A 24,056-nucleotide genomic window follows, 5' to 3' on the forward strand; every position below is an offset into this window, starting at 1 on the left:
CATTGATGAATTAGTCTTCTGGTCTGAAAACCAGTAAACACTGCCGCTATAGTAACACTGTCTGTGGTAAGCTGTGTGTGTTCTTCGTTCTGAAGCTCTTAGGTGGCTTCATGAAAAACTTTGAAACAAAACACAAATAATTCAGCCTCTAGGACTGTTCCTGTGTATATTATGGCACAAATATCATTGTTATTATCTCTTCAATGGCAGGTTGAGAGTTTGTTCCAGAAATATCACAGCAGGCGTAGCTCGAGGATCAAAGCTCCCTCTCGTAGCACCATCCAGAAGTTCGTGTCCCGCATGTCCAGCTCCCACACCCTGTCCTCGCCGAGCGCAGCCACAGCCAGTGCGGAGAGCAGGTGGGTACTGTGCAGGCACTGAATGCTCCGTCCACTGGGCAAGGACATTTACACCAGCAAGGCCTGTACTTTTCTTCTTTAAGAAGCAAGTTTTAATCTGAGAAATGCACAGGCTGGCAGAGACGGCTACGTCTCACGGTATTATGATGGAAAATTGGGAACAGCTGAAACACCCAGCGAACATGGTTAAAGTACACTCGTGTTCTGAGTCGTTTGTGCAGCCATTAAAATTACACTTCTGAAGAATATTGAACAGCGTGAAACAGTCCAGGTTCTAATACTATATGCCTGAACCCCGTTTTTATATGTCAAAGGTATTAAAGGTGCATAACTGTTGGAATGAGTAAAAGCTACACTGGTTACTAGCAGGTGGTGTGATTAGAGGTGACTTTTTTACGTTCAATATTTCGGGCTTTGAGGGCGGGGAGCCTCGCCCATGCTGCTCAGCTCTGCCCTTGTAGCTGAAGGAGCCACAGATGACCTGTGAGTGAATAGGTGTGACTCTGTTCCAATAAAACTTTATTGACAACCAGGCCGCAGGCTAGTACTAGTCCCTGCCCTCTGCTCAGAGGATTTTAGAAGCCACTCGTCACGTCATGAAGGCCCCGAGAACCCTCTCTCGCTGGCGTGGGTCGTGGTGGCCGCCCTCTCCCCAGCAGTGTCCGAGGGCTGCCTTCTGTGTCGGGACCAGGGCATGTCGCAGCCTAACCCGTGTGTCTGTCAGATTATTTGCCCCCAAAGGACAAAATGGCGTCATTAAATTCAATATGCACTCTGTACTTCCCTCAGGGTTATTGGCATCTTTTTTGCCTTTTTATCTTCTTTGCCCATTTTACTAGTGAGTTATTATTATTTTTCTTACTGATTTTTAAAAGCACTTTGTATATTAGGAATATCCATATATACACAATATAGTTCAAGTATACACAATAAAGCGGCAATTTTGCCACAAATGGTATCATCCTATACAGTTTGAATTCTATCATGCTATCTGCTTTCTTTTCTTTTAATTTATTGTTGAAAGTATTACAGATGCTTCCCCCATTGACCCCTCCACCCACTCCCTCCCCTCCCCAGGGCGCCCTGCCCTGTTGTCTGTCCATGGCGAGCCATATGTGCATCTAAGTTCTTTGGTCTGTCTCTCTCTCCCCCGCCTTCCCTCTGAGACTCCGCAGTCTGTCCCATGCTTCCGTGTCTCTGGATCTATTTTGTCCCTCAGTTTACTTTGCTCATTAGATTCTCCATATGAGTGAGATGATGTGATACTTGCCTTTCTCTGACTATCTCACTCAGAAATCTGCTTTCCTCACCATATCGTGTCTGCGGCATCTTCCCTGTTGCTGTTTGTGGGCCCTGGTCCTTTGTGAAGGCGCCATGGTGCCTGGCGGTGGCTGTGCCGCCCTCCTCCCACCCGCGGGGTCTGAGGACCTGCCTTTCTTAACCTCTCGGTGTCATCTGGTTGGCTTTTCCGTTGTGCTGAGTAACACGGCAGTGAACATCCTCAGGCGTGTGTGTTGTCTCTGTTCCTTCATGACATGTCCCTGGAAGTCCAGGTGAAAGGTGTGTGCACTGAAGATGTGTTTCTCGGAGCGATGGGCCCGTGCACACACCCAGCAGAGGTGTGAAGTGGCCTTCACTCTGGGGTGCGGACGGCTGAGCCCCCGCAGCCTTGAGGTGTTGGCGTGCGGCGTGTGCACATGTAGTCATAGCAGTTGGTTTATTCAGAAGGTGCCAGGCAGAATTTCGGGTGACTTATCTCTAAAGCTGTAGTTCCTGCGTGGCATTCATAGCCAGGAAAGCTAGCTCACACCCACAGCCTGCACTTGCGCATGCGTGCGTCTGAAGGGAGAGAGAGGACAGGAGAAAGAGCCATCGCGTGGGGGCTCGCACACAGGTGCTGCCCGCGGGAACTCCTCGGTCGCACTCTGAGGCCACGTGCCTGTGGCGCTGGCTCGGCCCCCTCGCCCGGCTGACGCCGCCCTCTCGCCCCTGCCTCTCGCCCTGCAGCCTCAAGGACGAGGAGGAGCAGCTGTGCCCCATCTGCCTGCTGGGCATGCTGGACGAGGAGAGCCTGACCGTGTGTGAGGACGGCTGCCGCAACAAGCTGCACCACCACTGCATGTCCATCTGTAGGTGGCGCCACCGCCCGCCCTCCCGTGGCCTGTCCACGTCCTCCCTCTCCTCCGCTGACTGTGGTTAGGGCTCCTGCCAGGTTCTCAGAGGCCTGGAGGTTGGGGTCCATCCCAGATGAGCTGTGGCAGTGAAGAGATGTAGTCCCGTGTGAGGGCCAGACGGACCGAGTGCGGAGAGGAAGCGCAGCTATGATCTGGAAGGCGCACACGCAGGGAGAGGGGCACGGACAGATCACAGACCAACCTCAGAGCGAGGGTGGGAAGGACGGGCCAGGGCGCTGAGTGGCAGACGGTTTGAAACACAGCAGCAAAGCCCGTGTGATCACTAATGACATGGCACTTCCCTGCTGCCTTGCCTGCTTTCGGGTCAGTGCTTCATCACATTGTCCTCCGAGGTCCCCTCCGTCTGTGCACCCTGTACCAGCCACTGCACAATTACTACGGATAATAACGAGTAATAAGGTATATTTTTTCCCAGGGGCAGAAGAATGTCGAAGAAATCGGGAGCCTTTGATCTGTCCCCTCTGCAGGTCTAAGTGGCGGTCCCATGATTTCTACAGGTGAGTTCCAGGGAATGGCTGGATGCGTCAGATAAAAACTGCAATGTTCTCCGGGGTTATTTGCATCTGTCGGTTATCTTAGCAAGTTGTTGCTTTTTCACTTAGTCACGAGCTGTCAAGCCCCGCGGACTCCCCGTCCTCCCTGCGGGCGGCCCCGCAGCCCCCAGCACAGCCTCCACTGGTGGGACCGCAGCACAGGGACCAGGAAAGCAGCTCCGGCCTCACGCACTACGGGGCCCAGCACGTCCCCGCTGCCTACAGAGACCTGGCTGAGCCCTGGGTCCAGGTGAGCCCGCAGGTCTCCCAGGTGCTGGTCAGCTAGGAAGGGCTTGCTCTGTGCCCTGGAGACATTCAGTCCCCTGGGTGATGGTGCCGTGCCTTCGTGGAGGTCAGCTTCAGCGTCTCCAGAAACCCTGTCTGACGAGAGACGGACGGTTGTCCGGGCCAGGCAGCAGCCTTCAGGGCCCTCCTGCCAGTGCTCAGTCCATCCCGCTGGGCTTGTCCTGGTCCGTCCTTGTTGCCGTTGGAACTCGGCTCCTCCCTCTGTGCCGCCCGCTGCAGCCGGTGCTCTGCTGCCGAGTGTGGGAGCCGAGAGGTGGCATCTCTCGTCTTGGCCATTTTTTAGGAAGGGTCTCCCTCCCCCTTCTCTGCCGACGGATGCTTTTTGTCCTCAGTCGTTGGAATTTCAGTTGCTTGGTTGTTCAGTCCGTTATGTTTAAATAGAATTCAGAGCAGACAGTGCCTTCAGGAGACAGAGGAGTGGAATATTTCCGATAGTCTGTTAAGTTCTGTTTCCTGCTCTGAAATGTGTAAACAGGCACAGCACCTCATCAAGCTTGTGCACCATTAGGATTTCTTTCCTTCTTCGTGGCATATCCTGCAGCTTTTGAATTCTCTGTTCTCAGCGTGTTAGCAACCTCATATGAGTCGAATGAATTTGCAGACTTAGTGAACGTATCTTCTTTCTTTTGCCTGGTTCATGCACGGCATGTGCATAGGCCCTCGCCTGCCCCTTCCTGAGTCCTCAGGAGAGCTCTGGCGTCGACATGGAGATATGGGCGATTCCAGGCTGTGGTCTGGTTTGTTTTGCGGAAGCTCTAGGTTGGATGAGCTGTATATTCCCAGTTTCTTAGGAAGAAGATCCCGGGAGACTGAACTAGGGCTTAGCCACACACTGTCTAACACGCCGGGTGCAGAATCAGTTCCCTATTTCTAGTCGATTTGTTCGCTTTTATGTCACTTTATAACAAACACACAGGTAAATACGTCATTTGTTTTCCCCAGAATTGTCTCTTCATCTCTGATATTTAGAAATTGTCCGTGTAAGTTATTGTAGGTGTGAAGTTTGCCTGTAGCTGATTGGCCATCATCTCGGGTTCCCGGTGGCTTCACGGGTGGTGACACACACCTTCACGCAGGCGCCGCATCCCCCTCGGCTGGTTTGAACACGAACTTTTCTTTCGTCTTGATTTTTCACTCACTGGTTACAGTCCCGCCTGTTTTGTCTAGTTTATCTAACTTTTGTACAAGACAGAATTCAAGTAAAAGCCTGTGACTCACCACTGTCACCTGTGGGACGAGGCCCCTCTTACTCCCACCCCTAGTGCCTTTCTGGAGGTGGCTGGTCTTGATCTTGCTTGTTTTTCTCTGTAAACTCCCACAACGCAAACACGGAGCTGGGGTCTGCCCTGCCGTGTTGCTGTGTCAGCAGAGGAGCACAGAAATAAGTGTGACACACGCGTGTGCCCATCCACTCACTGGAGGTCACTCCTGAGTTCACCGCAGCTGATAATTACAGTTCAACTTGAGGCTAAAATTCCTTCTTATGATTTTTTAATTGATTTCAGAGAGAGAGAGATCAATCGATGGTCTCCTGCTTGAGCCTTTTAGTGCACAGGACAATGCTCCGACCAGCTGAGCCACCTGTCAGGGTCCGTCTTATGGTTTGTAAGTGGCTGGACGTATTTGAAATTGTGTGGTGCAGTGAAGGTTTAAGAAATGCCCAATCTCCTGGCTGGCGTGGCTTGGTGGTTGAACATCAACCTATGAACCGGGAGGTCAGGGTTCAATTCCCAGTCAGGGCACATGCCCAGGTTGCAGGCTCGATCCCCAGTGTGGGACATGCAGGAGACAGCCGATCCATGATTCTCTGTCACCATTGATGATTCTATCTCTCCCTCTCCTTCTCCCTTCTATGAAATCAATAAAGATATTTTTTAAGAAAAGAAATGCCTAATTTATCAATTAAAAACAGCATTTAAAAAATTACAGCAGCATGGCTCAGTGGTTGAGTGTCGACCTATGAACCAGGAGGTCAGAGTTCAATTCCCGGTCAGGGCACATGCCCGAGTTGCAGGTTCGATCCCCAGTGTTGGACGTGCAGGAGGCAGCCGATCCATGATGCTCCCTCATCAGTGATGTTTCTATCCCTCTCTCCCTCTCCCTTCCTCTCTCTGAAGTTTAAAGCACACACATATGTGTACATACGTGTAGGAAGAAATGCCAGTTTTCCTTGGTAATAAGAGGAGACTCGGCCGCTCCTTTCTCCCCACTGAGGCTCTGTGTTTGGTTGCAGGTGTTTGGGACGGAGCTCGTTGGCTGCTTGTTTTCTAGAAACTGGAACGTCCGCGAGATGGCTCTGCGGCGACTCTCCCATGACGTCAGCGGGGCGCTGCTGCTGGCCCACGGGGAGAGCACCGGGCACTCGGGGGGCGGGGGCCGGAGCAGCCCGGGGGCCGGGGCCAGCAGCGCGCCCTCCCCACCCGCGGGCGACGTGGTGGGGGCCTGCTGCAGCGTGCTGTCCATGGTCTGTGCCGACCCTGTCTACAAAGTGTACGTTGCTGCTTTAGTAAGTAGCTTCCCTCCCTAACCACGCGTCGGGGGCGGGTGGCTGGTTCTCGATTGATTCTAGGTAGCGTTTTTAAGACCCAGTAACACATCACCTAATTTAACTGGGGAAAATCCTAATTGTGTTTTCATTCCGTAATCCCAGGAAATGGCCATTTCCATTTAACCCCTCCATCGGGCTCCACTGTTACCCTGCTGGGCTTTCCTGCAGACTGCTCACTCTCCTCCCCGAGCAGCCACGTCTCGCTGTCCACATCTTTACATCTTCCTTACTTCACATGCGACCCAGCTCACAGGACTTGGGGGGGTGCCCTCAGAGTGACCGGTTACGTGTTAAATGCGTATGAGCAGCCATTGAGGGGACGGACTTAGTGAGCCCTGTGGACTCAAGAGTGTTCTCGCAGACGAGGGCCCATGACCTAGACCACGGCCGCCTTGTTTTCCTGGCTCACACCGTGAGAATTCTCCGTGCGTGGGTGACGTGGCGAGGCTGCGTGGATCTGTGGAGGCTGGTCTGACCTTCCCCTTCTGAGTGGAGAGCAGGTTGGCCGCAGGTTCTCGGCCTCAGCACTATGGAGCCATGTAGCTCTTCGTTGGGGGCAGGGCTGTCCTGTGCCGGTAGGATGCTCAGCCGCACTCCTGGCCTCCACCCTCCGTCCTGGGAGCACCCTCTCCCCCCCCTCAGGACACCGGGGGTCTGCTGAAGTCCCGAGGTCACGATGCCCCCAGTGCAGAACCACTGCGGCAGGAGAATTCCTACCCAGTTTGGTTTGAAAACTCATATTTTTCCTGCTCCCACTGGCGGTCTCTTCCTGACCCTCCTCAGCCGCCATGCCTAAGGCATCTCTGGTTGAGCAGTGCCCGCGGTGGTTCTGAACCTGCGTTTGGGGCCAGAATTGAGTGGCCTCATGCGTTAGCCTCCACATAGGACACGGGAATGAGCAGCTAGTTACTGGGCTGACCTGGGCAGTCTGGACTGTGGCCAAGGTGGTGGAGACGCGGCTCCGTCCTGGGGTGCCACCTGCTGGGGTGACTGCAGGGCTCCCAGACCAGCTATCCCACCTGTGACAGTGATGTCACCTCCCGGATTTGAAGGAGAAACCCCTAAGCATAGTGCGGAGCGCAGCATAGGAGCGCTGAGCGCAGACGAGCCACCGCTCTGCCTGGAGCATCACTTCGCTATCCCGGCTCGGAGACAGTCGGGATATCTGTTGCCTTCGCAGCATGTCCTGGCGCATGTCCATGGCAGGTGGGCGGGGCTGTGAAAAGTTCCCTGAGGAAGGAGCCGTGTTCACTTAAAACCGAGGAACACAGTCACATGGGGCTCGCTGGGTCCGCAGGGGCAGGGCCAGGGGCTTCGATGCTGTAGCCATCGGGAGTCGGTCGGTACGATCATGGGAGGAGCATCACTTCCCAGTGGGTCTCCCAGGCATTTCCCATGGCCTCTGGAAGGCCCAGCACAGCGCAGAAGACAGACCCGTGTTCCTGGCCCAACTTCTGGCCTCTTCCCACTGTTCCCAGCACAAACCTCAGGCACACGTGATGCTCAGCCCACGCCTGCCTGGCTGGCTCTTCTCGGTCAGCTGTGTCCGAGTGGCTGTGAGCTTCGGGCGTGCAGGGCCGTGGACTGTGCCCCGTGCTGATCCTCTAGGGGTCGTGTGTCCGCTCAGTGAGCAAGGCGACTCCTGGCTGGGAACCTTCCGCCTCCCCACCCACATGCAGCATCGCGCCACTTCCCCGTAGCTGGGACTGTCTCCTCAAAAATGACACTCCCCATGAAACCACAGGGCATGCGCAGTCCTGAGCAAGGCCACGTGGCTGACAGCGTCACAGCCCACGCCGTGCCAGTGCCCGCAGCGTCCTGAGCCGCCCGTCGCCGTCAGCTGTGGCTCGGTTCCTCCTGCTTTGGCCGGGGAGCTCCCTCAGGGTGGCTCCTGTCCTTTTTTTTAAATCTTTTTTTGACTTTTCACTTTGAAACTAATCAGACTTTAAAAAGATGCAGAAATAGCTCGGAGCTCCTTCCTACCGTGGGCTTTGCAGTCACTGTTCTATGGTGGTTGTCCTATTCCTGTCACCGCTCGTTCTGCTTCTCACGTTGCCTCAGAGGAGCGCGGTGCCCTGCTGTTCCTTAGACGTAGTTGAACTGACCTTCCGTTCCGTCCTCAGAAAACCCTGCGGGCCATGCTCGTGTACACGCCCTGCCACAGCCTGGCCGAGAGGATCAAGCTGCAGAGGCTTCTGCGGCCGGTCGTGGACACCATCCTGGTCAAGTGCGCAGACGCCAACAGGTAAGGCCGCCCGATGGGCCAGGCTCGCCTGGGAAGGTCCGAGGCATGTGACTCAGTGAGGCTCTGGGGACCGGGAGGAGTCACAGCTGCCAGAGCTCGCTGTGGGGTCCCCTGTAGAGACCTTCCCATCTGAAGTCCCGCTGGTAAGGACACTGCAGTGTACATACCACAGGCGTGACCTCATCTTAGGGAGCAGTCCCACAGCATAGGGACCAATGAAGTCACTGCACCTGCTTCGCCTTGTTTTCAGGACCCCCACAGAAACCCTTTCTGTGTAATGAACTCTTCCTCTAATTACGACAGTTCGCTCTAATTGTGTCAGTAACCCCACCCCCAGTCCTATCTATCCCTGCATTATCCTTGAACGTCGACAAGGAATGAGAACAGCCCTAACTGGGGGCAGAGATCCACACAGGAGGGGGGTGGGGACGGCCCAGGTGAGCCCGGCGGTGCTTGTCAGACTCGGTTCCTTCCGTCGAGTGGGGAAGACCTCGCTGAGCAGCATAGCTAGGGAGCTGGTGTTGAGCGGCCCCGTCTCTCCGTGTCCCCCAGACCTCCGTGGTGTGAGCATTGACTGTCCCGAGTCCTCTGTCCGTAGAGGTCTCGGAACCAGGTGCTGGCTCCGACCTTCCGCCCGTCGCCCCTGCTCACAGGCACAGACGGCACGTGTGCGAGGTGTTCTCGTTGCTCAGAGAGAACACACGTCTGAAAGCCGGGGCAAGCGAACAGCTTGTGAAGTGCATAGGGAATCATGTCGTTGCCAACATGGGGGCATGCGTTTTTCTGAGACGCCACTGTTTCTGTGGCGTGGATGCTGTTGTCCGCTTTCTGCCGTCCTAAAGTCAGGTTGCCTGCGTGGCCGCTTGAATGAACCTAAGAAACACTGTGAGGCGCTTCAGTTTTGTTTTAACAAGATGTGAGCGTGAGAACACGCCCTTTACTGTATCTGCTGGCTGCTCAGGCGGCTCTGCTGTCAGCCCGGGAGGTCCTGGGGGCGACACAGAGTGGGGTTAACTGCGTGCGTGTTACGTACGGCGACGTGAACGCAGGCTCTGAGGTGGAGGGCACGGTCCTGGGAGCCTCCCCTTCCCCCCAGGCCGTGCCTTCCTGCTCCCTCCGTGTGCCTCACCCAAGCCCGTCTGACGCCTGTCGTTGCAGCCGCACCAGCCAGCTGTCTGTGTCCACGCTGCTGGAGCTGTGCAGAGGCCAGGCGGGGGAGCTGGCGGTCGGCAGAGAAATACTTAAAGCTGGTAACAACTCTTCCCTTCACCTCGGCACGTGTTAGCACGGTCCTTAGCAAGCTGTCGAATCTCCTCACCTCTGTTGGGCAGTTACGGGATTTCTAAGTGATTTTGGAACTTGAGTCCATCAGCTCCCATTAGAAATAGAACGTGACCCTAAGAGAGTAGTTTTTAAACGAGTACGACCCAGGGCACTGTGTTGTGCCATTTGATCACGTTTTGTTTTCTACTTTAATGTCCTGTGTTTCAGTCACTTACTCTTACTTTCCTTTTGCAGGATCCATTGGTATTGGTGGTGTGGATTACGTCTTAAATTGTATTCTTGGGAACCAGATGGAGTTGAACAACTGGCAGGAGCTGCTGGGCCGCCTCTGCCTGGTGGACCGGCTGCTGCTGGAGTTCCCCGCCGAATTCTACCCACACACCGTCGGCGCCGAGGCGAACCCCGCCGAGCCCGTGGAAGTCAGGTAATTTCTCTGAGGGTGCCTGTCCTGTGCCTCCCCGCCGCGCCCACACCCGCCCCAAGGACGCGGTCTAGATGCACGGGACTCAGAAATCAGAGGAACATATAGGTCACTGATGTTTGACTAACAACCGAAGTCTATGCTGGTTACTTAAAAACGTCTAGACCTTGATTATATTTTTGGAATACACACGCATAATTATTGCTATCTCTTTGTTTGCATTTGCGGTGGTAACTGTGGGCTGATACGTGTTTTCTGCAGGTATAAGAAGCTGCTGTCCCTGCTGGCCTTCGCCCTGCAGTCCATCGACCACACCCACGCAGTGGTCGGGAAGCTCGCGCGCAGGGTCTACCTGAGTTCCGCGAGGATGGTCACCGCTGTGCCCCCCGTGTTTGTGAAGCTGTTAGAAATGCTGAGTGCTTCCAGCTCCACCCACTTCGCCCGGATGCGCCGCCGCCTGATGGCGATCGCAGAAGAGGTGGACATCGCCGAGGCCGTCCAGCGGGGCCTCGAGGATGCCTGGGACGGCCGACGTGATAGCTTCCCGCAGGCGTCGGCCCCTGAGAGCCATCCCGAGGCCCCAGGGAGCAGCCCTCGGCAGGCCCCAGACCATGCGGAGAAAACTGGAAGAGGACTGCGCCCTGCGAGGCTGAGCGCCAGCTCGGAGGACATCTCTGGTCGGCCGGCCAGCACTGCCCTGGGGCCTCCTAGTTCAGCAACGACGGAGCAGCCAAAGCCAGCGGTGCAAGCAAAGGGCAGGCCCCTCAGCCAGTGTCTGAGCTCCTCTCCCCTGTCCCCTCCCTCCCAGCCAGTGCTCCCGCCCTCATCCACCTCGGCTTCATCGGCCCAGACGGCACCAGTGGGCCCCGGGGACTCCTCCAAGCACAGACCTCAGGGATTCGTTCCCTACAACATACCTTCCGCGTCGCCTCCGCCACAGCGCAAGTTTTCCCTGCAGTTCCAGAGAAACTTTTCCGAAAACAGAGACTCGGACAAGCTCTCCCCCATCTTCACGCAGTCCCGGCCCCTGCCCTGTAGTAGTATACACAGGCCCAAGCCCTCTCGGCCCTCCCCTGGCAGCCCCGGGAGACAGGCCGACGCCGCGACAGGCAGCATGAACCTGGACCTGCACGCGGCCTCTGAGGGCGGCGACAGCTTTGGCAGCGGCAGCAGCAGCAGCGCCGTGATCCCCAGCGAGGAGACAGTGTTCACCCCGGTGGAGGACAAAAGCCGGCTGGACGCCAGCACCGAGCTCAGCTCCAGCATCGAGGACCTGCTCGAAGCGTCCATGCCCTCCGCTGACACCACAGTGACGTTTAAGTCAGAGGTTGCCGTCCTCTCTCCTGAAAAGGACGAAAGTGATGATACCTACAAAGACGACGTGAGTCATAATCAGAAGTGCAAAGAAAAGATGGAGGCTGAGGAGGAGGAAGCTTTGGCGATTGCCATGGCGATGTCCGCCTCTCAGGACGCCCTCCCCGTGGTGCCTCAGCTGCAGGTGGAGAACGGAGAGGACGTCATCATCATCCAGCAGGACGTAAGTACGCTCGGGGAGGCTGGGAGCGTCCTCGGACCACGTGCGATAAACCCGATTCAGACGAGTTCATCGCTAGAAGTGGGTCTTGCGTGTGGAATCAGAGTGTTTATGTTGCTGTGGGAACAGATAAGTCCTTGCCTGTTTCAGAGGCGTTTCTGTGGACACTGTGCATGGCGCCCAGCACTGTCCATTCCGCAGTTCAGAGGTGGCTCGGGAAGCCAGACCGAACGGGAGTAGTGTTGGCCAGGCTCACTGCACAGGCTTCCTCTTAACAGTAAAGAGCTGCTTTCCTTTGCTGCACAGACGCCCGAGACCCTCCCAGGACACACCAAAGCGAAGCTGCCGTACCGGGAGGACGCGGACTGGCTGAAGGGCCAGCAGATCGGCCTCGGGGCCTTCTCTTCCTGCTACCAGGCTCAGGACGTGGGGACCGGGACCTTAATGGCCGTGAAACAGGTAAGCAGCTAGTGAGGGTGGACATGACGAAGGTGGTCACGGTGGAGCATGAGCGACTGAGAATGATGTGTCCTGTGTGCATGTACTTCGTTCTCTACGTTTTCAGAGACCTGAAGGTCAGAGTAGACATTGCCACTGCCGTGAGCTCTGCTACGGTTGGAGCAGGGTCGTGGGAGACGCACTCCAGGGCCTCTGCCGGCCGGGCTGCTGCTGTGCTTGTCACACCCAGAGCAGCCAGGCCAGGGTGCAGGTCGTCCTGGGCTTCCGGGCTCACTTTCCATAGCGAGCATGCGGATCAACGTGAGAAGACTGCAGAGCTTCCACCTTAAAACCATGGGCTTTTCTCACTTTCACTGTCTTCAGACAGTTTGGGAAGACGGGTTATATTCCTTTTTTGGGGTCATTTTCCTTCTATTTCATCGCTTCTAAAGTTAGATTCTTATTTAAAAGAGTTTTTGGTAAAGTATCTACACTGCACCCATGAACATAAATGCCATTTGCTATTTAAATATAGAAGCTAATTTGCATTTGTCCACTTAGATCAGATTGTTAGTGAGAACCGTAAATAGAAGCTCAGCAGAGTGAAAACTCTGTCCACGTGTTTACTGCAACAGGTGACGTATGTCAGAAACACGTCGTCAGAGCAGGAAGAAGTCGTGGAGGCGCTGAGAGAGGAGATCAGAATGATGAGCCACCTGAACCACCCGAACATCATCAGGATGCTGGGAGCCACCTGCGAGAAGAGCAATTACAACCTCTTCATCGAGTGGATGGCAGGTGTGTTCATGTCCTAAATTGTGAACATCGTACACGGATTTAACTTTCTGCTTGATATTTAGGAAAAACGTTTTAATGAACACTTATTTTTACACCAATCACCTCTAATGTAGTATGACAGGCTGCAAATATTGGTGTTGTCTTTCACTTAAACTTAAATGAAACATTCATTACCCCTACCTTTTAAACTTTTTCAGTGTTTCTTTTAAAACGATTGTGTACACTGTTTTATAGGAATGATTTTTTTGAAACATGGTAGATACAGAATCCATATTTTCCCAGGGAGCCTTCATTAATTGGACAGGTTTAAGAGATGATTTAACATGACAGTGTGAAAGTACAATTGATTACTGTGTAACTTTGAAATTTTACTCTAGGTAAACTAGCACTGGAGCATCAAGTTGAACCTTGTCATCCACTTCAGCAAATAAAGACCATATGTTTCATCTTGTATTATGCAGTGTACATAGTAAAACAAAGACTTAGGATGGAATCAGTAGATAAGTGCTTGGTTTAACTTCTTAGACCTTTTGTGTTTGGAGAGTGTATATCTATTTACAAATCAGCTCTTCTTTTTAATTGAAGTACACTTTACATACAGTATGTGTACAGGTGTACAACATAGTGATTCAACCTTTACATACTTTTCAATGTGATCACCATACTAAGTTTAGTAACCATCTGTCACCATACAAAATTATTAAGATATTGTTGACGATTGTTCCTATCCTATACACTACATCCTGTGACTTACTTTATAACTATAAGTTTATACCTCTTATTTCCCTTCACCTTTTCTAAACATCCTCCCACCGCCCTCTCCTCTGACAACCATCAGCTTATTCTGTCTGTGAGTCTATTTCTGTTTTGTTTGCTCATTTACTTTGTTCTTTAGATTCCACATGTAAGTGAAATTATATGGTGTTTGTCTTTCTCTGACGCATTTCACTTAGCATAATACTCTTTAGGTCTATCCATGTTGTCACAAATGGCAAATTTTCCTTTTTTATGACTGAGTAATATTTCATTATCTATATATACAACATCTTTAGCCATTCGTCTATCGTTGGACTCCTACGTTGCTTCCATATCTTAGGTATTGTTAATAGTGCTACAGTGAACATAGGGGTACCTAAATCTTTTCAAATTAGTACTTTCTTCTTTAGATAAAAGAATTGCTGGATCATATGTAATTTTATTCATTTATTTGTTTTGAGCAAACTCCACACTTTTCCAGTGGCTGCAGCAGTCTGCATTCCCACCAACAGTGCACAGGGGGTTGCCTTTTCTCCACATCCTCGCCAACACTTACTATTTGTTGTCTTTTTGATAACCATTCTGACAGGTGTAAAGGCATATCTCACTGTGGTTTTGATTTTCATTTCCCTGATGATTAGTGATTGTTGGGCATCTTTTCTTATGTCTGTTGACCATCTGTATGTTCTCTTTGAAGAAATGTCTGTTCAAGTCCTCTGCCCATTTTTTAATAGGATTGTTTGGTTTTCTTTCTTTTGTTTAGTTTTTTGGTGTTGAGTTATAGGAGTTCTTTATATATTTTAGATCTTAACCCCTTATAAAAAGTACCATTTGTGAATATCTTCTCCCATTCAATGGGTTGCCTTTTCGTTTTGTTGGTTTCCTTTACTGTGTAAAAACTTTCTTTGATGTAGTCCCATTTTAATTTTCCTTTTGTTGCCCTTTCCTGAGGGAAACATATCCAAAAAAATTGCTAAGACTGCTGTCAAAGAGTTTATGCCTGTATTTTCTTCTAGAAGTTCTATGGTTTCAGGTCTTACATTTCAATTTTTAAGCCATTTTGAGTTTATGTGTTTGTATATGGTAGAAGAGAATGGTCCCGTTTCCCTAACACCATTTATTGAAGAGACTGCTTTTTTTCCCTATTGTATATTCCTGCCTCCTTTGTCGTAGATTAATTGACCATATAAGTGTGGGTTAATTTCTGATCTTCCTAGTTTGTTTGGTGCATTGATTTATATATCTGATTTTATGCCAATAACATACTATTTTGATTATTTTGTCTCATGATATTGTTTTTATTTCCTTTGATTGTTTAGTAGCATGTTGTTTAGTCTCCTCGCGTATGTGTTTTTCCCAGTTTTCTTCCTGTAGTTGACTTCTAGTTCCATACTACTAGGTTAGAGAAGGTGCTTGATATGATTCCAATCTTTCTTAATGTATTCAGACTTCTTTTGTGGCCTAATATCTGGTTTGTCCTGTGCACTTGAAAAGAAGGCATATTGTGCTGCTTTTGGGTGAAATGCTTTTAAAATATCAATTAAGTCCATGTAGTCTAATGTATCACAGAAGGCCACTGTTTCTTATTGATTTTTCTATCAAGATGATCTATCCATTGATGTGTATTAGGTAGACCAGCTGCACTTCCCAGTCTTATAAGTGATCTTATGTAGATGTTTTGTGGGGCCCAGTGTCCTAATCTTCCTTGGTCCCCAGAGTCAGGTGTTCCCTGTGTGGGTTGAGTGCACCCTCCTGTGTAGTTGGGCCGTGAGTGCTGTGGGCAGGCCAGTGGGTGAGGTTTACCCTCAGGCTGACTGACTCTGTTTCCCATAATGTGAGGGAGAACCCATCCTCCTGGTGCACTTCCCTCATGGCATAACAGCTGGGTATGGGTCACATGGGGTGTGGGTCCCGATCAGACCACAGTTCTGCCCTACTACTGTTTCACTGTGTCTTTTTTATATCCTGGGTGTAGAGAGTCTTCTCAGCTAGTCTTCTCAGCCGTGGTTGTTCTGTGTATCGTTTTGGTTCCGGTGTGCTCAGGGGAGGAGGTGAGCTAGGATCTGCGCTGTGATCTCCGCCTCTGCAGATCAGTTCTTTCGTATAGTCTCTGATGCTGGTTGTACTGGGTTGATTGTTGTATTTAGGTTGATGATTATAAATACTTTTAAATGAGGTTCACTGAGTTTGTGGCTTGCCCCAGATTAGACCTAATAAATAGTAGGATATCAAGCCCAACTCTGGGTCTTCTGCTTCGTACTGTTCTCTTTCCCTTCTGTTGAATAACATGTTAGCACTGTTTACTCAGGGTCATTAAGAAAGACATTTTGGCTGAAACCGGTTTGGCTCAGTGGATAGAGCGTCGGCCTGCGGACTGAGGGGTCCTGGGTTCGATTCCGGTCAAGGGCATGTACCTTGGTTGCGGGCACATCTCCAGTAGGGGGTGTGCAGAAGGCAGCTGATCGATGTTTCTCTCTCATCGATGTTTCTAACTCTCTATCTCTCTCCCTTCCTCTCTGTAAAAAAAAAAAAAAAGAAAGACATTTTGGCCGAAACCGGTTTGGCTCAGTGGATAGAGCGTCGGCCTGGGGACTGAAGGGTCCCAGGTTCGATTCCGGTCAAGGGCATGTACCTTGGTTGCGGGCACATCCCCAGTAGGGGGTGTGCAGGAGGCAGCTGATGGATGTTTCTCTCTCATTGATGTTTCTAACTAACTCTCTATCCCTCTCCCTTCCTCTCTGTGAAAAATCAATAAGATATATTTTTAAAAAAAAACAAAACATTTTGGCCCTAGCCCGTTTGGCTCAGTGGGCGTCGGCCTGTGGACTGAAGGGTCCTGGGTTCGATTCCAGTCAAGGGCACATGCCCAGATTGCAGGCTCAATCCCCAGTAGGGGGCGTGCAGGAGGCAGCCAATCAATGATTCTCATCATTGATGTTTCTATCTCTCCCTCCCTCTCCCTTCCTCTCTGACATCAATAAAAATATATTTGTTTAAAAAGGCATTTTGTATATCTTGGTCAAAAAGACAGAGAAGTGAATTGTACATTTCAGAAATAGTTTCACCCAAAATTGTTAACTTTGAAAGCTTTCTGAAATCTTGACCTTTCAGAAAACTAGTTCATGAGGGCTCTATAAAAATACCTAATAGGTTCTGAGATTACTTAAATGTATTAGTTTTTAAATCAGTTGCACTTCCTGGTGCAGAATATAAATGAACATTTCAAAAGTGAACGTGATCTCATAAAGTACAACCTTATGTAACTAAAAGGTAATAAGTAATTTTAATTCTGCTTTAAGTTTACAATAATTATTAACATTTTATGTTTGTCTTGTAGGGGGATCTGTGGCTCATTTGCTCAGTAAATACGGAGCCTTCAAGGAATCAGTGGTCATTAACTACACTGAGCAGTTACTCCGCGGCCTCTCCTATCTCCATGAAAACCAGATCATCCACAGAGATGTCAAAGGTAGGGATTCTTTCGTTGTTGTTCACCAGCAATAAATAGAAAACAAATGTAATTTTAAACTTGGACCTTTGCTGCTAGTTTCAAACGTGAAATCAACTAGAGGATTGTTTCTCCTGAGTCACTCAAATCACCGGATGTGAAGGAATCTTCAGGGTCACATGACCTGACTTCCTCAGAGAGGCTGTAATTTTTCTGAAGCCAACTGATGGGAAACCACGTACATAATCGGCTCTCCAGTCCCTGTCTTGATCTTATAATGTACTGCCTCCCCAAAAGTTCCTGTTCCTGGTTTTATTTAGAATAATGGCAATATTATAAACTTTCAAGAAAAATCCTTTCCAGTCTTTTGCAGTTTAATTAACAGCAGCTTTGATTTTGACATAATGTATTCAAGTAGTTTAATAATATTAATTTTTATTAAAGCTGTAATTATGAAACTACAGTAATTTGAATTGGTCCAGGTCAGTATGTTTCAACAAAATTTTGTCTGAAAATGTAAATGATGCTAAAATTTGAATTTTGAGGAAAGATTTTTGTTGAGAATCATTCTTTTTTTCTTTTCTTCCTTTTATTCATTTTTTTAATCCTCACCCAAGGATATTTTTCCATAGATTTTAGAGAGAGTGGAAGGGAAAAGGAAAGACAAGAGAAATGTCGACGTGAGAGACACATCAATTGGTTGCCTCCTGCACGTGCCCCGACCAGGGCCTGGGCTGGGGAAGAGCCTGCAACCCAGGTACATGCCCTTGACCGGAATCAAACCCAGATGCTTTGGTCCACAGGCTGACACTCGATCCACTGAACAAACCAGCTAGGGCAGGGAATCATTCTATTAAAGGTTCAGCACTTACCTGGTTTCACTGAACCTGTGCCTGTCTCCTTGTGCCTGATGCTCTGTCAGCTGTCTCACTGAGGCTGTGGTTGTGTTTGTGTTTGTCTTACACTGCGGAGGCCTGTGTGTCTTCAGCAGGAACGGGTGAGCCGACAGGGGGAGTAACCAAACCTGACATGTGGTCCACTTCTCCTCATCTTTGTCCTCTGTCGTTGTAGTATTTTACAGAGTGTGTCATCTGTCCTTTGGTGTTTAACATACACGCTCACTTGCTGTTTTCGTTGACAGGTGCCAACCTGCTCATTGACAGCACAGGTCAGAGACTGCGAATCGCAGACTTCGGAGCGGCAGCCAGGCTGGCATCAAAGGGAACTGGCGCAGGAGAGTTTCAGGGACAGTTGCTGGGGACAATCGCATTTATGGCGCCTGAGGTGAGAAGCAGCTTTGAGTGTGGCAGGAGAAAATATACCAAATTAGTTTGCAGTGTTATCCAGTCTGTGCTTACCAGTTAGAAGTCATGACCCTAAGCATGAGGCTTTAATGATATCCTTAATTTCAAACCCTTAATCCCTGCTTTTCCATCTTGTCTTAACACAATTTTAAAAGATACGTTTTAATAGAGTTGCTTGAAGGCTATTTCTAACGAAGACTTGTTGGGTAACTGATAGCAGTTGTTTTGTAGTAAACACAGTACACCTGTCAGAGACTTCTTACATTGCTCTCTGTTCCAGAGGGCGGTCCTCCTGTAGAGGAGGAAGTATAAGCAAGCGCTGCTGTTGCTGCTCTGAACTTGGCCTCTGCTTCGTGGTCAGACTCCTGGTGCTCACGCAGTGATTCTCACTGCCTCTTGCCCCATAGCTTACTGAGTGCACTGGGCAGCGCTGAAATTCTGTGATTACTTGTGACTCTCTAAAATATCTGTGCCACGTCGATTAGTAAGCTCTTTAATGAAATAAATGAGACATCAGATCATCCGCAGAGTTGCTGTTTGTACCTAGTTTTGCTCTGAAGTGAAAAACTAGAATCCATAACTACAGGGTGGCTTTCTGTTTTTTAACTAAAACTCCGCTTTCTTTTAGGTCCTCCGAGGTCAGCAGTATGGGAGGAGCTGTGATGTGTGGAGTGTCGGCTGTGCCATCATAGAAATGGCTTGTGCTAAACCGCCTTGGAATGCAGAGAAACACTCCAATCATCTCGCTTTGATATTTAAGGTAATTATGAGATGAAAACTATTTCTTTCTGCTAAAATTGACAGCAAGCAGATACTCATGGGTTCTCCTTAACTGTCAATCTGAAATGAAGGCACACCTTTCCTCAGATAACTGTGTGCACACCTTTCCTCAGATAACTGTGTGCACACCTGCAGGACCGCCCGAGGCAGACAGCCAGGCCTCACTCCTCCAGGCAGTGACGTTCTGTGAAGTTGTTGCGACAATGAATTAGCAAACACTGAGCCATTGCTCCCGGCTGAAATAGGCACATAGATATCCCTGTCAGACTTGCAAATTTTAAAACTTGAAGCTCTTCACATATTGTATACAACCCATGCATTTTCTAGACTCCAATTTACTATTTTCTACATTTTAAAAACTCACACCTTTAAAAAACAAAACAAAAACTCACCTTTGCCCTGGCCGGTAGCTCAGTTGTCTCAATACTCCAAGGTTGCAGGTTCAATCCCCAATCGGCACAAAAAGCAACCAATGAATGCATCAATAAGAGGAACAACAAATCGATGTTCCTTTCTCTCTTCACCTCCACCCCCTTCCTCTCTCTCTAAAATCAATTTAAAATTTTTTTTTAAAAGTTCAGTTTGCAAATCCTGTCTGTTCTACCTTTCTGACAACTCAAGTCCATTCTGTTCATTTCCACCAGAGATCAGTGCAGTGGTTCAGATTGTTAGCTTTGAGTCGGCCAGGTGCTGGGTAAAAGATTGGGCTTGGGAGTCGTGCAGAACTATTCCAGCCCTGCTCCATCCTGTGGTAGCCACGGACCAGGAAAATTCCTTGTTCTGTCTGCCGTTTTGTTGTGGTTGTTTGTTTATAAGGTGGGTGTGATACACACCTACTTCACCGGACTGTGATGAGGACACAGAATGAGCCCTAGGCCTGAGGAAAGCACGTACACACACACACACACTCACATTCACTCCTGTGCGTGGCCTCTGCCTGTCCTCCTGCGCCTCCTGTCTTCCTTGGCCGCCTGAGGAAACCAGGGCAGGGTTTCTGATGCTCTGAGTGACTGGCAGGGCTTAGTCTTCCTCACTCTCCGTGCTGAAGCAGTAGGCACTGTGCAGGGAGCCTGGGGACAGCATCTAGGAGAGCAAGTTCATTGAGTGAGCACTTTACCCTGATCATTTGGATGCACTTGGCCTGCATTTGAGACAGTAAGGGACAGAGCAGATCCACCTGACAGGATGCAGTTGATCAAGTTTTAATGCCCTAACGTTGGAAGGATTCTTAGATCCTTCCATCCAGTGGCGAGTTTCTGCCTCACACCGTTAGCAGAGTGTTCCCCCTGGTTTGCCCCTCCATGCGGAGGGCACATGTGCAGAGGCCACGAACTCTGGCACTTCTGGGTCAGGAGTCCCGCATGGGACGCTTCAGCCTGGTGTTTCTCCCACAGATCGCGAGTGCGACGACTGCCCCATCGATCCCGTCACACTTGTCTCCCGGGTTACGCGACGTGGCTCTTCGCTGCTTAGAACTTCAACCTCAGGACAGACCTCCGTCACGGGAGCTGCTGAAGCACCCGGTCTTCCGCACCACGTGGTAGCCAGCTGTGCAGACGGACGCACAGACGGATGCTCAGTAAGAGAAACACGTCAGTGGGAACCACGGTGATAATCCGCTGGCCTTCCTGCCGCTGAACAGCTATGAACAAGCCCCGTGGGGAGCCCTTACCTAAGTATGTGATTGACAAATCATGTCTGTACCTAAGCTGAGTCTGCACCTGTGCCGAACTGCAAACCGTGCCTTTCAGGGACTGGCCCTCGGTGACAGGACAGCAAGGAGTTTGCATGACTAAGTAACAGAAGCATAGTTTTATGATTATTTCTCTCGGAGCACTTTTTCAGCAATATTAGCAGCTGAGGGGCTCAGGATCTGTTTTACTGTCTCAACTACTCTTCCATTTCGTATCGCAATCACAAGCAGGGGTCTGCTTTCGTGCAGTTTTTTGTCACTGGCTATATAAATCAGTATCTGCCTCTTTTTAGGTCAGACTATGCTATAAGTAGCAGTAAAGAAATATATTTTTTAAAGTTGGTAACTTCTTTATGACCCACAGTTGACCTCTATTTTTTTAAAAGCCTGGGCAATTGTGGCTCATTGTGCATTTTACTGTTGGCCCATTCATTTCGTTTTTGGAAATTATGGTTCTATGTTTTCATTTCACCTTCATTTTTTGTTTAATATTCAGGGAAAGGTGATCTTTTCAATCCAGAAAAAAAAAATAGAACTAAGTGTGAACTAGAGTTTGTTGAATATCTTGCTGTGGCAAGAGTTTTTTAATACAGAATTTTGTTTGTTTGTTTTTTAAATTGGGTTTTACTACTACCTTCATTGAGTCCGTCACTGCTCTTCTGGTGCAGGTTAAACGTAAATTCAGAGAAAAGCAACTGTTCTCGGTGAGGCAGCGAGCCAAGATCAAGGTTACCTTGGAATCTGAGTTTCTGTAATTGGTTTCATTTGTAGGAAGCTTCACCATCTAAGTCTCACTCGTGTGGAAGTCGCCACCTCTGGTGAGCGCGGAGCTGCTGTTTTCCTTCTCTTCACAGGCGGCCCTGCTGGGGAATGAAAGAAAAATTAACTTCATTCCTCAACCACCAATGAGTGATAGTGTTTTTAAACTAGAAGTTTGCTTTGAACTTGGAAAATGTCCTCATAGAAAAGTGAACTGAATTTCAATTACAAACTAATTCACTGGATCCTGCACAATTATCTAATGGTTTTTGTCTCAGTTTAATTCGAATCCTGAAGGAAAATGGCAGCTCTTTATCCTTTTTTTTGTGAGTCTCTAAATCAAGTACTGATTAAGTTTTAACTCTTCAGAAGCCAGTTGAATCGTGGCGGGATGATAGAATTGGTTATTCTCAAAGACTCAGGATAAACTAAATAAGCTACACAGATTACATTTTAAATGTACATCACAAATTGGAAGTCACAAATAACTTACCAGGTAAGTTTACAGGGATATATTGCATATAATTTTTAAAAGGCAGTTTTTAAAATGTGAATGTGTTTCTTAGTGAAATTTTACATTCCTTTGTTTTGGAAGATTGGCAATATTTGAAGAGTTAAAAATAGTACCGAAATGTGAAGTTTGGTAGCTCTAAATGTGTTGTACTTGACTTTCTTTTTTATTTCCTCTTTTTTGACTACTTGGCATTTTCGCAGTCTAATGAGATTGTTTCGAGTCCCACGTGCAGGCTTTAAAGGATGCACTCTTGCCATTTTATTACTGGAAGATCACTGGTCAGACGAATCCGGTCTGACAGCAACGTAAACTGTGTATACTGAGGAACCGCAGCGCATCAGTATTACTCTGCAGATCACCATGCCCGCCAGAGTGCAAGCTCAGACAGCGTGGCATGTCAAAGCCCATTGTTTGAGTGTGTGTGCAGTTCCCTCAGCTTGCTGGTAATTGTGTTTTGTTTTGTTTTTGTTTTGTTTTCAATGCAAATGTGATGTAATATTCTTATTTTCTTTGGATCAAAGCTGGACTGAAAATTGTATTGTGTAATTATTTTTGTTCTTAATGTTATTTGGTACTCAAGTTGTAAATAACGTCTACTGCTGTGTATTCCAGTTTCTACTACCTCAGGTGTCCTATAGATTTTTCTTCTACCAAAGTTCACTTTCACAATGAAATTATATTTGCTGTGTGACTATGATTCCTAAGACTTCCAGGGCTTAAGGGCTAACTTCTATTAGCACCTTACTGTGTAAAGCAAATGTTACAAAAAAATCTCTGGGTTAAGAAAATTTGGCTTAAATGTATCCTTTGTTATTTTAAATATATCGAGATATTTTAATTAAAATTTTTACCCCATCGAACCAATTTTATAGTATTTGTACCGATTTTGGTGTTTTGTCTTTATAGTAAATAAAAGTTTTTGAACAAAGGTTGTTACTTTTACTTACTTTGAAATAATTTCATACTTAGGAGGAGGTTGTGAGAACACCACAAAGAACTCTCATCTACCCAGAGGCCCTGCTTGGGTTTTGCCAGCTGCCCAGTTATGTCCTTGAGAGCAAGAGGAGCCAAACCAAGGTCACGTGCTGCTCTTTAGGTGTCCTGTTTCTTCAGTCTCATTCCGTCCAGAACTATTCCTGAGTTCTCCCTGACCATTGACATTATGTACGTCCACATAAATATCTCACTGTTCCAGACGCCATAGGTCAAATTCAATCAGTTCTATTCACATCTCTCTCTTGATACACTATGGCATTTAAAAAAAAACAAAAAACTTTTAATATGGCATTTTTTTAAAAGCATGACATCTGCCCTCCTTGTTCCGCTTGTGGGGAGAATGAAGGCTCCCTCCCCACCGTGTCAGGCACACGGAGCACAGTGACTGCTCCATCTGACCAGAGGGGAGACGTGATTTCGTTCCTGCTGCACAGGAGCTCAGGCGGCTGCAGATTTAGCCTCAGATCATACTTGTGGTTGCAGTTTCTACTTTGTCCTTCATTGTTCTGCTCAGCAGTCGGTTTCTCACGTGAATCAGAATCAGAAACGCACTGATCTGACCCTGCGCGGCAAGAGGCATCACTGAGTAGCTGAGCTCACCAGCCCGTCCGCGTGTCTAGGTTAAGTTTCTGTATAAAGGGCACATGTTCGTCAATTTAGGAAAATATTAACTGCAGGCCACATAGACTCGAACAATGTTGGGTCTCCTGCCCACACAAAGTGCCAGTGAGTGCATCTGTGAACCGATGCAGCAATCCTCCTGTACAGAGCAACTGCACCGATGCTGCCGTCAGGGAACTAGTGACCAACAGAAACGGGGAAACGGCCGTCTTCCTATGTCAGGACAGCTTTGTAGGTTCACTTCACGGTGACTGGACGTAAGGGAGGTGCTGACGGACCTGGTGACCACTGAGCCTCAGGCATGACCCGGGTTGAATCTGGCTCTGCCACTTGCCAGCCGTGTAACCAACCCGTGGCTTTCGGAACCCCCCTTTCTGCATCTGTCAGAGGAAAGCGACAGTGTTGGGCGAAGAGAACTGATGTGGACCCCCAGGGCCAGGCACATTGGGTGCTCAGTACCTGTGTGTATGAACGAGTGTGTGACCAGAAGGGGGCAGACTCGCGCCTGTGGGGCTAGCATGTCC

General features: G+C 49.1%; 1 protein-coding gene across 2 annotated transcripts in view; it reads left to right on the forward strand.

The window, feature by feature from the left end:
• MAP3K1 (mitogen-activated protein kinase kinase kinase 1) overlaps positions 1–22,834 on the forward strand; it is a gene marked incomplete at its 5' end in the record, with an annotated part of 45,372 nt that extends 22,538 nt beyond the window's left edge. The window contains 15 exons of one of the 2 annotated variants that reach the window (XM_079782430.1): positions 211–359; positions 2,367–2,488; positions 2,970–3,051; positions 3,157–3,337; positions 5,627–5,899; positions 8,065–8,186; positions 9,345–9,436; positions 9,705–9,894; positions 10,153–11,428; positions 11,732–11,884; positions 12,499–12,661; positions 16,755–16,886; positions 18,007–18,149; positions 18,798–18,929; positions 20,344–22,834. In XM_079782430.1, the coding sequence (XP_079638556.1) occupies positions 211–359; positions 2,367–2,488; positions 2,970–3,051; positions 3,157–3,337; positions 5,627–5,899; positions 8,065–8,186; positions 9,345–9,436; positions 9,705–9,894; positions 10,153–11,428; positions 11,732–11,884; positions 12,499–12,661; positions 16,755–16,886; positions 18,007–18,149; positions 18,798–18,929; positions 20,344–20,493 (3,360 nt within the window). In that variant the 3' untranslated portion in view covers positions 20,494–22,834. The remainder of the gene's footprint in view (positions 1–210; positions 360–2,366; positions 2,489–2,969; positions 3,052–3,156; positions 3,338–5,626; positions 5,900–8,064; positions 8,187–9,344; positions 9,437–9,704; positions 9,895–10,152; positions 11,429–11,731; positions 11,885–12,498; positions 12,662–16,754; positions 16,887–18,006; positions 18,150–18,797; positions 18,930–20,343) is intronic. The other variant, XM_079782431.1, reaches the window with a different exon arrangement.
• Positions 22,835–24,056: the final 1,222 nt, after the last annotated feature.

The sequence above is a fragment of the Cnephaeus nilssonii genome, assembly GCF_951640355.1.
Source record: "Cnephaeus nilssonii genome assembly, chromosome: 2".
Taxonomy (NCBI): Eukaryota; Metazoa; Chordata; class Mammalia; order Chiroptera; family Vespertilionidae; genus Cnephaeus; species Cnephaeus nilssonii.